The 12,821-nt window shown below is 50.9% G+C and overlaps 3 protein-coding genes across 3 annotated transcripts; 2 read left to right on the top strand and 1 right to left on the bottom strand.

Annotated features, from left to right (window-relative positions):
* Positions 1 to 617: 617 nt before the first annotated feature.
* VFPPC_07748 (glutaryl-CoA dehydrogenase precursor) lies at positions 618 to 2,094 on the bottom strand (the record flags this gene model as incomplete). Its single annotated transcript, XM_018286559.1, has 3 exons — positions 618 to 664; positions 729 to 1,754; positions 1,884 to 2,094. 3 exons carry the CDS (start codon positions 2,092 to 2,094, stop codon positions 618 to 620), a joined length of 1,284 nt encoding a protein of 427 aa, XP_018143232.1.
* A 5,199-nt stretch (positions 2,095 to 7,293) lies between these two features.
* VFPPC_07745 (phosphatidylinositol-4-phosphate 5-kinase its3) lies at positions 7,294 to 10,277 on the top strand (the record flags this gene model as incomplete). The annotated part of the gene is made up of 3 exons (XM_018286556.1): positions 7,294 to 8,450; positions 8,524 to 9,493; positions 9,555 to 10,277. The coding sequence occupies 3 exons, from the start codon at positions 7,294 to 7,296 to the stop codon at positions 10,275 to 10,277; spliced, it is 2,850 nt and encodes a 949-aa protein (XP_018143229.1).
* Positions 10,278 to 11,307: 1,030 nt separating this feature from the next.
* Positions 11,308 to 12,718, top strand: VFPPC_07744 (hypothetical protein; the record flags this gene model as incomplete). Its single annotated transcript, XM_018286555.1, has 3 exons — positions 11,308 to 11,754; positions 11,828 to 12,555; positions 12,610 to 12,718. The coding sequence occupies 3 exons, from the start codon at positions 11,308 to 11,310 to the stop codon at positions 12,716 to 12,718; spliced, it is 1,284 nt and encodes a 427-aa protein (XP_018143228.1).
* Positions 12,719 to 12,821: the final 103 nt, after the last annotated feature.

Raw genomic sequence — 12,821 nt, 5'->3', positions numbered from 1 at the left:
CGTCGGCCCTTGCCCATTTACATGACAAAAGCAAGTGCATGGATTGTGCTGGAACCTCACCATCATTCTCCGAGGGTGTTTTCAATGTTTGCATTAACCCAGTGCATGTTCTGAATGTGAAACCTGAATCCCTGAGTCAACATTCTATGTTTTCCAGCGCGGGCTTGAAAGGCCATGAGAACGCCAAGTCAATCGCTCGTGTGATCTGCACCATCTCCCTTTCCTCTTGATACTGTAAACAACAAGGCTTCAATTCTTACCTCCCATCCATGATATGCAGCACGGCTGTGCCACTTGTTCGCAGTTCATGGTCAAGTCCGGTGGCTTGATTGATCGCAATCACCGGTTCGGCGGGTCCGGTTCATCGGTGAACAACAATTTTTTATGGAGCACATCATGCCGACGTCAACGGCTGATGGGCGTGAACGGCGTCTCAGTCGGCAAGTCAAGATGTTGAACAATTCACATAAAGAACCACAAAAAATCCATGTTGTTCTCTTGCGCATTAATTAGTTATATCTAATGTACTCGCTGATGCACCAACTTTTGCGCCTTGCGTTGCACTTCCCGGTTCATGCCTGGTGTTATATATAGAGATATAGAGCCTCAAAATTTGCTTAAACAAACGCCTGAATACCAGTGATGGCTCGTCCCAGAATAAGGCCTGGAAAATATCAGTCAGTAAAATGCAAAACAATGATCGCCTGATTTAATCGGTAACGACTTACTGTGGATATCACTCTGTCCCTCGTATGTCTGCGTAACAAACAGATTTGCAACATGGCGTCCAATGTGATACTCGTCGCTGACAGCATTGCCTCCGAAAATCTCCTGTAGCACTCTGGCATTTCGCAGAGCAACGTCACAGTTCTGTCTCTTGACCATACTGATCATCTCAGGGGTTGCCTTGCCCTCATCCTTTAGACGTCCGACCTGGATGGCGGCCAAGGTACCGTAGGCGGCGTCAGTGGCGGCATCGGCCAACTTCTTCTGGATAAGCTGGTACTTGGCCAGAGGGTTGCCCTTGAACTGCTTGCGCTCCAGGGCATAAGTTCGCGCTCGGGCAATGCAATCCTCCAGTGCACCCATGACGCCCATGGAAATACCATATCTAGCACTGTTGAGACAGCTGAAAGGCCCTCTTAGGCCCTCAACTTCGGGGAACATGTTGGCTTCGGGAACAGGGCACTCGTCCAACTGAATCATGCCGGTGATTGAAGCACGCAAGCCGTTCTTGTCCTTGATGGCAGGGGTAGACAAGGTGCCGGGCGGGCAGTCCTTCCTCTCGACGAGGAAGCCGCGAATCTTGCCAGTCTCTTGCAGCTTTGCCCATACCATGAGAACATCGGCGATGGGGCTGTTGGTGATCCAAGTCTTGGCTCCGCTCAGGGAGTAATATCCCTTCTTGGTAGGGTGAGGCTTCGCAATACTCTCCATGCTGCCGGGGTCACTGCCGTGGTTGGGTTCAGTGAGACCAAAGGCGCCAAGCAGCTTGCCCTTGGCCATCTCAGGAAGGAATCTCTCCTTTTGTTCCTCAGTGCCAAATTCATGAATGCCGCCCATGACAAGTGAAGATTGCACAGACATGCCAGATCGGTAACCACTGTCAACACGCTCCACAGCTCGCGTGATCATGCCGCCAGCGACAGATGACACGCCAGCACAGCCATAGCCGTCGATGCTAGCACCGAGAAGACCAAGCTCTCCCATTTCCTGCAGAATCTTGGGGTCATAATTCTCATCACGGTATGCCTCTATAGATTTGATATTAGCAAAAAGTGTGGTTGCACCAGGGTGGCAAGTTGGGTGGGGCCGCAACAGCATCAACAGCATCAACACCAACAAAACAACCATATGGGTTCACAAAGTGGGTGAGAACATACGTAGAACTCTAGGCATCATACGCTCCTGGCAATATCTCTCAGCGGTTTCTGCAATTGCAAGTTCTTCCTCAGTCAGGAGGTTCTTTGATGCAAGTGGGTCTTCCCAGTCAAAAGCAGCCTTTGGCGCCGAGGCAAAACTTCTGACAGCAATTGGCCGCCATGAGGCAGACGCATTGCTTCTTGCAGCTGCTCGTAGACTGTGACGAAACATTTTGGATGATTGGGAGGAGAATCCACAGTATGACGGACAATATGTGTGGATTTGTTGTTTATTATTAAGAAAGGAAGAAGAAAAACAAGTTGTGTAAGAGAAAGGAGTGTGGATCTGGAGGTGTTGAAGGAAGGTACGTTTTGTTTGAGCTGCCCATTGGCCGTTGAATTCGGCAGCTTCGAATTATGCGATATCGCTGGTGTCCGGTCCCCGGTTTCACCCCGCGTCTAGCCAGGAACCCACTCATTCCACCGACGGAACCCGCGGAGGAACTCCACAATGTTGGCGCTTGATGCCCATAATTGCCATACTGCGGGCGCCATCCTGGCCATGAGTCGACCCCCAAATGACCTCGAAATGGCCTGAAAGTAACCGCTATAGCCCCGACCAACAGCCAATTGTCCCCAGACTGTCGGCACAAGTTCCCCTGCCGTTGATCCACCCTTGCCCAATCTCCATGGCCGTCCGGACACCGACTCCCCATAAATCGATCCCGGTTCTCGGCTCATGAGCCTCGTCGGATGCACATAACTCGGATAATGGATACCGAACGCTGGCATACACTGCATACCTGCATTTCAATTGCATTTCGAGAACAAGTTATGGCCTTGCTACCATCCAACCGGAGCTGTTGTTGTTACCCAATTGAGTAGGTAGGCTCTTCGGAGCCAGCCACGAAGTGTGACCATCATCCCGGCCTCGCTCAACACCATGTAGAAACAAAGCCAGGCCAAAATAGCATCGCGGACATCACTCTAACCAAGCTTAATAGAGATCGATGACCTTTGTCCTTGATAACGTCGTGATATTTAAGCATGCCTAAGTCTATACACACAATACTCTCAAAACGAGGAGACCACATACGCAAATTGTTGTGCACGACCCGCATGCGTTCAAGTCACAAACCCTCATTCCTCCGCAGCGTGATCTCTTGCCATTTCACTCAATCTATCCAGCTCCTCAGTGGCCATCATCATCCCAGCCATTGCTAAAGAATTCTTGGCCGCCGTTCCTGCAGGACTTTGGCTTGAGGGACTTGCCATGTCAGACGAACTGCACTCATCTTGCGAGTCACGGGCCCAATGTCGTCGTTCGTTACTCTTCTTGAACGTGGGACCTTCGCCAAACGGCTGTGAGTATTGGTTCAAACGATTTCGCCGTCTTCTCCACTCGTATTCTAGCCCTCGTCCTTTTGCAAAGCGTCGCCGTGGCCGTTCTGACAGCGGCAAGGACCGCGATACGCGCCGGCCCGTCGCTCGCTTGCCTGGACCGTGCAATTCATTCTGAACATCTTCTTAGCTCTATTCCACTTCATGGTGCTGGTTACTGCCGAGTTTCTATGCTGACGTACCTATTCACTGCCGGCAAATTTGTGCAACTCGGGACACGACAAGGTTCCACGATCAACTTGACTGCAGGTTAAACCACGTCGTGCAGTTCTTGATACGTCAGGGATTTGTAACGAGGTAGCTCGAGTCTGTAAGGGCTGCGGGATGTCTGGCAAAGGTGTATGTTGCTGGTTTGGACCTCGTACTGGAGAACTACGTTCCACCGCGGCGTGGTTATCATTTGGCGAAGTCGACGAAACTGAATCTGTTATGGTAGAGGGGCTAGCCATGGCAAACGAGAACCTCTAAGGTTCCATAGGCGCAGGAACAAAGGAGAGGTCGGAAAATTGTGCAATGTAATAAATAGTTTTGTTTGATGGAAGTGCTTGAGTTAAATTGTTGTCATCCAGCGCAGCGGCAAATGTCATGACGCCTACCCTGCAATTCTTCAGTGGGTAGCTCCTGCCATGGCATGCCCTCCTAACCACATGATTGATCCATTAGATTATCTACTAGGTACCTAGGCACGAAGCGTTGCCTTGGATCACCTTTGACATCCTATCTTTTTCACAAGCCGTAAAGCTGGATTGACTATCTATTCGTTTTGTGAATCCTTACATGTTCGCGGTTTCAGCGACACGCGACATATGTCAAATCATGAAGGTGAGTACCCTACAGACTGGTGGGCAATTCTTTCCAGTACTGGCGTTTGGCTAGCCGCCCGAACTGAAATTTACACAATAGAGTCAGTTATTCTTGGATCTCGGGAAATAATCTTTCTACTCTGCTGCACCTGAATAGTGTGGAAGTATCGGGTGTTGCTGATCATGACACAATGATCAGGTAATCTCAAAAATTAGCACAAAAGTGGCAATGGTACATCATTACACGATTCTGACCTCGGACAGGACACGAATCGACTTTTCTGCAACTAGATACATTTCACAGTCACCGGCATGACATATAGGCAAATAGCCAAATCTCAGGCCGCATTTGATATAAGTGCAGGTACCTGGAAGCCTTCAATGGGCTATCGCTGTAGTCGCGACGTGGAGCAGTTTGCCATGCGGGCATATCCCGGGTTTCTGACGACGCCTAACCCTGTTCCTCTGGCAAGGCTCATCCAAAGAGCACTCTGCACAGAGGATTGACTTCACAGTTGAAAGGGGTACATACATCGCGCATACCTACCTAGGGAGGTCTAAGCAAGACACAACGAGATGGGGGCGGAAACCCCGGTTACGCGGAATCTCGTATATTGGGAAATTACAGACGGAGCCATGGCCCTGTCCGTTGATATGCTTGGTCAGGAATCAAAGCGCCAATCTAATTCTGGTTCTGCACTGCCTTGGGCTTCCAATCCTACATGCACGTTGCCAACTACCAGGCCAGGGAACGACGTGTCTTGAGTCCGGTGTCTCTCCCGTTGATGCGCATGTCGTCATCAAGCATTTGTCTCAGAAATTGGGAGGCGTGGAGGTTGGACACTGGTTCGTGAGTGCATGCGGATGGTTCCCTTAGCCTTTTAAGAAAAGCATCCTGCCCTTCAATGGTACTTTTCTCTTGCACGAGACAACTTACCTACCAACTTACCTGAAGGTAGGTAGACAACGAACTGCCTTAATTGTGTTGACTTAGTGTTGCCAAGCCTGCAGAAGACTGGGCATCATGATCAGTTGCAACACTGGCGTAGTAGTGATTCTGACTCTGGATGCTGAGACAGTACTAACCAAATTGCCAGACACTATGTATAGCACATTGGAAATGGGTAGTGATAGTGATGAAGGAGTAGAAGAAAATAATGGTGAGATATCAAAGAAAAATGAGGCCGAAAAGAACATGATAATGATGAATATCCATCATTGATTTTGGGCCGGGAACTTCAATGTTGGTACTGGCTCCGTCTGGTGGCTGAGCCGCAGCTCTGGGCGTCCGACCGGGGAGCCGTCGCTTTGGCAGTACGGTCCAGGCACAACAGATGCTGTAAATGACAATGTCCCTGTCAGCCCGGTGATAATCAACTTGCAGTGTTATGCTGCGTGGCTTGTTCAACCCCTTTGCCAGGTTGAGGAGTGGGAGTGAGCACTTGAGAGCTTTGAGCGCACCAAAGGGCCCAAAGGGCCAAGGTTGGAGCCAATGCAGGTCTACCGGCAGCCAGGAGCCCAAAAATGGCGCTATTGAATTGGCCCAGCCTGATGACCCACCATGCTGAAGAGAGCAGGAGCAGCATCTCAAGAACCTAGGTACTTCGTACTTTACGGAGTACCTTGAGCAGATATGGACGGAAGACGGAAATCATAAGCACCACACTTCATGTCGGCGCCTGCCATTGATGTGACCGTGATACAAGGCAAAGACATTCCGCAGCCTGGTTTCTCGCCCAGACAAAAGGAGAAGCAGCTTGGCATTGCCAGACGGCCGGATCAAAAGTCGCCACGGCCGGGGACTTGATCTTTGAATGGCAAGATTCTTGCCCCGGGTGACAAGCATCTGCATGTCCAAGCCTCCAAGTAATTTGGCAGGCCGGGGCTGTGTGCCATTAGGGAGTACAGAGTCAGGTATGCTTGCTGTCTGGTCCAGTTTTTCGGTCTTGTCCATGCCTCCGTTCTCCATCACTGTGACCAGACTACGACACAATTGGGAGTGCTACCCTGGCTGGGGAGGACAAAAGTTGAGCTGGTTGACCAAGACTCCACTCTTGGGCATTTCAAGAACATGGACCTAGCAAGCTTCAAAGTTACCGGGCAAAGTCAACATTAGACTTGGAGCTATTACACTGAAGGTTCAGTGATCAGAGTCCCGGAGTCTTGGGCTCTTCACCGTGGAAGCTGCTGCACTAATTAGTTTCGTGTAGCCACAGGCCACGGGGCAACATTGAGTTGACATTGAAGCATCAAATTGGCCAAGTCAACATTTGGTCCACCAGACTTGTTGTCAGAAGCTTGGCTGAACCTGGTTTGGTTGGACCCAGTGCCTGGAGCGCCCATTGGTGGGACCGCTGAGCAGATCAGATCAGAGCCTGCAGATTAGCTGACGACCACCAGACTCAGCATTGAACAGGCACCCGTACCAAGCAAAGCACACGCTGGAGGCGCTGGGACTCTGCAATGCTGGCACCACGCTGAGCTGCACTGAGCCACATGCCTGGCACCAAAAACTTTCCCCAGTTTTGCATTGCCTTGACTTGACGTGACTCGGCCAGACCAAACCCAATTAATCCGCACCATCTATCTCACTTGATTCTCGACCACCTCGACCAACTCGACCATCACTGGCCGGAAACTCAGTCTGTCACCTTTGCATTCGCACCACGACGTCCTCTTGCGACCGCCAGGGCTCTCCCGACAATCAGCAGCATCAGTATTCCCTTTTGTCGATACTGTTTTCCCACCGAAACGCTGCGAGCCGTCTTGTTGCCAACGCCTGGCTGCCGTCGCTTCCCGAGGCAGAGAGTCAGTGTTCTGCTGCCTCATTGACCACCACTAGACTAGACTGTCCACAATTTTGCAGCAGACCCTTCGTCAACACCATCGTCGTCATCGCCCAATTGCAACTCCACGCCATGTTCACTCTATTGCGTCCCTAACAATATCGGTGTCTTCAGATCTCACCGATAAATTCCTTTTCGCTCTTTTGGTCTGACCTGATTGAGGTTGGGGCTGGCAATTTCCGGACTGTCCACAAGCCTTGCCATCGTTCACCGTCCAACGACTTCAACCATTCGTTCGGCCACCGCTCTCGAGACGTGACTCGAGAGCGCAATCCAACTGATTCCATCATCACATATTCAGGTCTATAGCAATTGCCAACCACGCTGCTCTGCATGCTAGAGAGAGTTGGAGAGTCGGAAGGGTTTAGAAGCTTGAGCGAGATGCCATCTTTTCTCAACGACGACAACACGCCCATACTCTCTGCTGAAGCAGACTTCCTCAATCTCGACCCTACCAACCAATTTGGCCTCGCTGTAGACAACAAAAAGACAAATGGGCGCCCCAGAAGCCATCCGCAACCCGAGCCCATAAACGAGAGCTTCGACGAGAGCTCCACTGTATCGACGCACGACTCGGATATATCGGACGCCAATCATATCCCCATGAATGGGAACGGCACCAGGCCTACGAGCGTGAGCTCGTTTACAAATGGCGTCAATGGTTCTGACGAGAATGACGGCGTCGAAAACTCCCCCTCGAAGGCGTGGTCAAACGGTACCGTGACGCTGCCAACTCGACCTGCTCCAAAACCACCCACGTCAGGCGTCAATGGCAACTCGGTTCCGAAATCCAACTCCCCTAGTTTGCGCCGAAAATCAACTGCACCTAGCTCTCCCGTAACAGTTCATCAGCACCAATTTCAAGATCACAAGTCCGAACAATTGACTAATGGTGCTACGCTGCCGCATGATTTGGAGGCCATTCCCAGCAACAATGACAGCCAAACATCACCCACCACAGCAACTTCTGAGCTTGTGCTACCAAAGTCCTCGCCGCATAGATTTTCGTCCCCTCCTGCCTACCAACCGGGTGGGTCAGGACTGAGTACTTCACCATCAGGCCATCTTCAACCACCAGCTGCCGGCTCGACTCTGAAGCAGAGACACACCCTCGAGGTACCTAAACCCGCCCCAGGTCGAGGATCCAAAGATGGAATAGACATTGCACAAGCTAGTGGACGATTTTCCCCAACTGTGGCTGCGGCCGGTCATCGCCGAGCATCTCTAAATTTGGCACGGAGGACAACTCGATCCATGCAGTCCGACGCACCCCGAGACGAAATCCTACCCGACGAGGATGCAATTCGCTGGGCTGAGGCCTATCGGCAGAAGCGGGCTAGCAAGCGGAAGAGAAAGGAGGAGGAGGACGACGATCGTGTCCTTGTTGGCACCAAAGTTGACGAGAGCCACGCCAACTGGGTCACGGCTTATAACATGCTGACCGGGATCCGGGTGTCTGTCTCGAGAACAAACGCTAAGCTCGACCGAGAACTCACCGATGCTGACTTTGAGGCAAAACAAAAGTCCACCTTCGATATGTAAGTTCAACTATACCACGTTGCTTTTTTGGCCAGCTGGGCGGAGTGAGTGGTGAAGCTGATAATTTGACAGAACTGGCAACGAACTTGTCCCTTCCGCCAAGTATGATTTCAAATTCAAAGACTATGCTCCTTGGGTGTTCCGACATTTGCGTGCTCTGTTCCGCCTCGACCCCGCCGACTACCTCATGTCCCTGACTGGGAAATATATACTTTCTGAGCTCGGCTCACCGGGCAAGAGCGGCAGTTTCTTTTACTTCTCCAGAGATTACAAGTATATCATCAAGACGATTCACCATTCCGAACATAAATTCATGCGAAAAATCCTCAGGGACTACTATAACCACGTCCAAAACAACCCAAACACACTCCTTTCACAATTCTACGGCCTTCACCGGGTCAAGATGCCCTATGGCAAAAAGATTCATTTCGTCGTTATGAATAACTTATTTCCACCTCACCGGGATATCCACACTACGTTCGACCTTAAGGGCTCAACTATTGGTAGAGACTATAGGGAAGACGATTTGGCAAAGAACCCTCGGGCGACATTAAAGGATCTGAACTGGCTGAGGCGACAACAGCATTTGGAGCTAGGCATTCGCAAGAAGCGGCTTTTCCTGGAGCAACTCCAAAAGGATGTTGTTCTTCTCAAGCGCTTGCAGATTATGGACTATTCATTGCTAATCGGCATTCATGACTTATCGCGTGGAAATGAGGAGAATTTGCGCGACAAGACCCTGCAAGTATTCAACCCTGGTGGCGAAAAGTCTGTGGACGATGAGCCACCGTCGGTGCTTATGAGGACACCATCCAAGATGGAGAATGTGCGGAAGGCTCGAGAGTTGAGAGAAAAGATCCGCGCCGAACGACCTGTCCCCATTGGGAAGGCGCTGGATAAAATGCCTGATGAGCTGGGAGACTCTCATACTCGCCCTGGATTCGTATTCAACCAAGATGATGGGGGTTTCCGTGCGACTCATGAAGACAACCAACCGGCAGATGAAATCTATTACCTGGGAGTCATTGACTGCCTTACACACGTAAGTATTGCGCAAAGAAAACGTATCATGACAGCACCACTAACACGGGATGTGCAACTAGTATGGAATGATCAAGAAGATTGAGCATTTCTGGAAGGGGCTGTCTCATGACAGGACACAAATCTCGGCCTTGCCACCAGACCAATACGGCGACCGATTCTACAACTTTGTCCAAGGTGTCACCATGTCGGCGGAGGAGTCTCGCAGAGAAGCGTTACAAAGGGAGCAAGAAGCAATCGAGGGTATGGCTTCCACCGACAAGTCGACAAAGCGAAATTCAGCACATAAATACAGCCACGGCGTCCCACCGATGCCAGATCATCTTCCCCCAGCGCCCCCTGGTGGCTCGTCAGCGGAAGTACGGGAAACGATGGAGAAGGCATCGAAAGAAGCCAGACGAACCGAGTCGAGCGGTGCATCAGAGGCGGAGGTACCGGATAGGGTCCTGACCACAGCAGCGTCACCCGACAAGCGCGAATCATTTCAGCATGAGCCAATCTTGCCTGTCGTCGAAGAAGCAGCCGAGATCAGCCGCCATGAAGGTAATGCACAATGGGGCAAGTCGACGGCGTTCAGAATAGGAAACAGCAATTTCCCTCCACCACCCACTGGAGCACCGCCGCCGACACCTCCCAAAGATCGTCCGCCACCACCGCCCTTGAAATCCGACAGCCTCGATGGGCCAGTATTACGACCGAGATTGAGCAAGGAAAGCTTGAACAAAGACTTGCCACCCCTCCCCAGGAATGAGGAGACACAGGACAGCGGCATGCGCATGGTCTAGGTCACAGCGACGTTGCAATTCTGCTGCTTTCCGATGAGCATATCCAGGGAATGACTATTTATTTCATTGCGTCATCACATATTTTTTTTTTTGGTCCTCTTTTGGTATTTTATATTCATGGTACAGCATGGCGCAGCATCATACTTGAAAAAATGAAGCAAGCGAAATGGGATTTTTCAAGGCGAGCTGGCCGACATGAACGTGAAGTCTGGCACAACTGAGGCGACGGAGATGTGCCCGGTTTGTGTCAATAGTCTGTCTGGCCAGCAACAACAACATCATCAACAAGACGAAGATTTGTGAAACTGACGACGGATATTCTGTGAGTTGGAGGAACATTTTGTAACGCTAGTGAGGGGATGGGAGATCTGGGGCTTGAAGGAACGGCAGCGGAAAGAGGCAGGAGATGAGATTGTGTGGACGCTATTCGGCTCCTTTTTTTATTCCTTGTTTTTCTTCCTTGTCCTTTTGTTTCTGTCACCAAAAGACATTGATGATACCACTGATGCATCGAATGCTTGTCATAATATGCTGCTCATTTGTCGCGTTTCCTTTGTCCTTGGTTGGTAGTTATAGTACACAGCTTGGCTTGCATATCAACTACTTTTTCATAAAGTGTCCGAGAACTAAGTGAAGCTTTGTGTTGATGGGTATGTGTGCGTATTTATCTAGATTATCATGAAGCGTTCACTCACATGTGAATGTGCAAAAGTTGGGGAGTAGCCACACGAAGTATTGAATGGTCAAGTCGCCCCACCTCAACCAGACGGCTCAAGCAATGAACGGGATGCTTGTAAGCCAGTCAAGACTTGACGTCCAAAGTTTAATGGCAGTTCTCGACTTCGGCACCTCACTCCCGAGTCGACCTCTTTAGCATTGCGAATGGCATCCATCACCTCTTCCCCTCTCCAAGGGGTAGCTCATCTTCCACCGCGATGAATTGTGTCAGCCAGTAGATGGCCGCACCCTGTACACACACTCAATTGCCTTCACACCCTCACTCACATCACCATCTCACAACGCCGTCGCCATGTCACGGAACAAGCGCTTCCACACGCGCGAACCCTTCCGCGACAATGACAATCTAACGCTCCACCACGCCGAAGGACCATTCAGCTTCCTCAATCCCACGAGAGCCCATTTCAATCACGCTGCCCTGCTTCCCAAATCAACGCCATCACCAACCCCTGAAAGTAGCTCGCATGGAAAACCGCCAAAACGAACAGAATCCATCGTCCCAGCTCGGAATGTCAAGTTCCTCTGGCGATCGCGAGATAATCGAAAGGGTCGACATCCGTTGCTTGTCAAGCCGGCTCTTCCGGGTGAGGAAGCGCCGTTTGTGACGCCGAGACGCACATCGGATCCTAGGGAGGTGGTTAAGATTGTGGTTAAGACGTTTACGTATTATCCGTTTTGGGATATTTCGTGGCTGGTCGCTTTTATATTTACTTGGGGTAGTGTAGTTTGGGTTATCAATGTGTGTTTTTCTCCTATCTTGCTGCATGGTCAGCGAATCTCTTATCCTTGTATCAGGGTGCTAACTGACGCAGGGCTTCTTTGCGTGGCTTCCGCTGGTAGCGCCGGACACGGAATTCCCAGGGGAGTCTTACTACGGCGGCGGGATAACAGCGTTTATCGGGGCAATCCTCTTTTTCGAAGTCGGCTCCATTCTGCTCATCTTCGAAGCCATCAATGCTAACAACGCGGGATGTTTCGGCTGGGCCGTGGAACAACTTGTCGACGGCGGCAACGCGCAGCTTCAACTGGTTGCCACGCGCAGCCATTGCAGGCATCACCACCAGAATAAGCGCAACTTGGTTGGCAAGCCTTCTCTTTCCACGACATCGTCAGCCTCGTCGTCCAGTTCTCAAACCGGCAAGCACTGGCAGTGGTTCCCGTCGTGGCATGACCTGCGGACGCACTACTTCCACGAGCTTGGCTTCATTGCCAGCTCGGCCCAGCTTTTTGGCGCTACTGTCTTTGGTGTCTCTGGAATCACTGCTTTGCCAGGGATAATCAACCACCTCACTCCGCAGTGGCGCCTCAACGCGGCGTATTGGATTCCCCAAGTCATTGGTGGCAGTGGATTTATCGTCAGCAGCACACTGTACATGCTGGAGACGCAGCAGAAGTGGTGGAAGCCGGCGCCGCATCTGCTGGGGTGGCATATTGCGTTTTGGAACCTCGTTGGGGCGTTTGGATTTACGTTGTGCGGCGCGTTGGGGATGGCGTATGGGAATTCGGGGGCACAGTATCAGGCTTCGTTGGCTACGTTTTGGTGAGGATTTGCAGCCTCTTGTGAAAGGGTTGAATATGCTAACGTTTTTATTAGGGGCTCGTGGGCGTTTTTGATTGGCAGCTATTTACAGCTGTATGAGAGTTTGAATAAGCATCCTGTGGAGGAGGTTTCCGACATGGCAGACTATTCACCGAGCGAATAGGGTGAATATATTTTTTTTCTCGTTTTGATATACACAGAAACGAGATTGTCATTAATAGTGGAGTAGGTTATCTCATCAAATACCAGATGCAATGCCTCGCAGT

Source organism: Pochonia chlamydosporia, chromosome 4 (genome assembly GCF_001653235.2).
Source record: "Pochonia chlamydosporia 170 chromosome 4, whole genome shotgun sequence".
Lineage (NCBI taxonomy): Eukaryota > Fungi > Ascomycota > Sordariomycetes > Hypocreales > Clavicipitaceae > Pochonia > Pochonia chlamydosporia.
The sequence above is the reverse complement of the archived record's forward strand: the minus strand, read 5'-3'. Positions and strand labels throughout refer to the sequence as shown.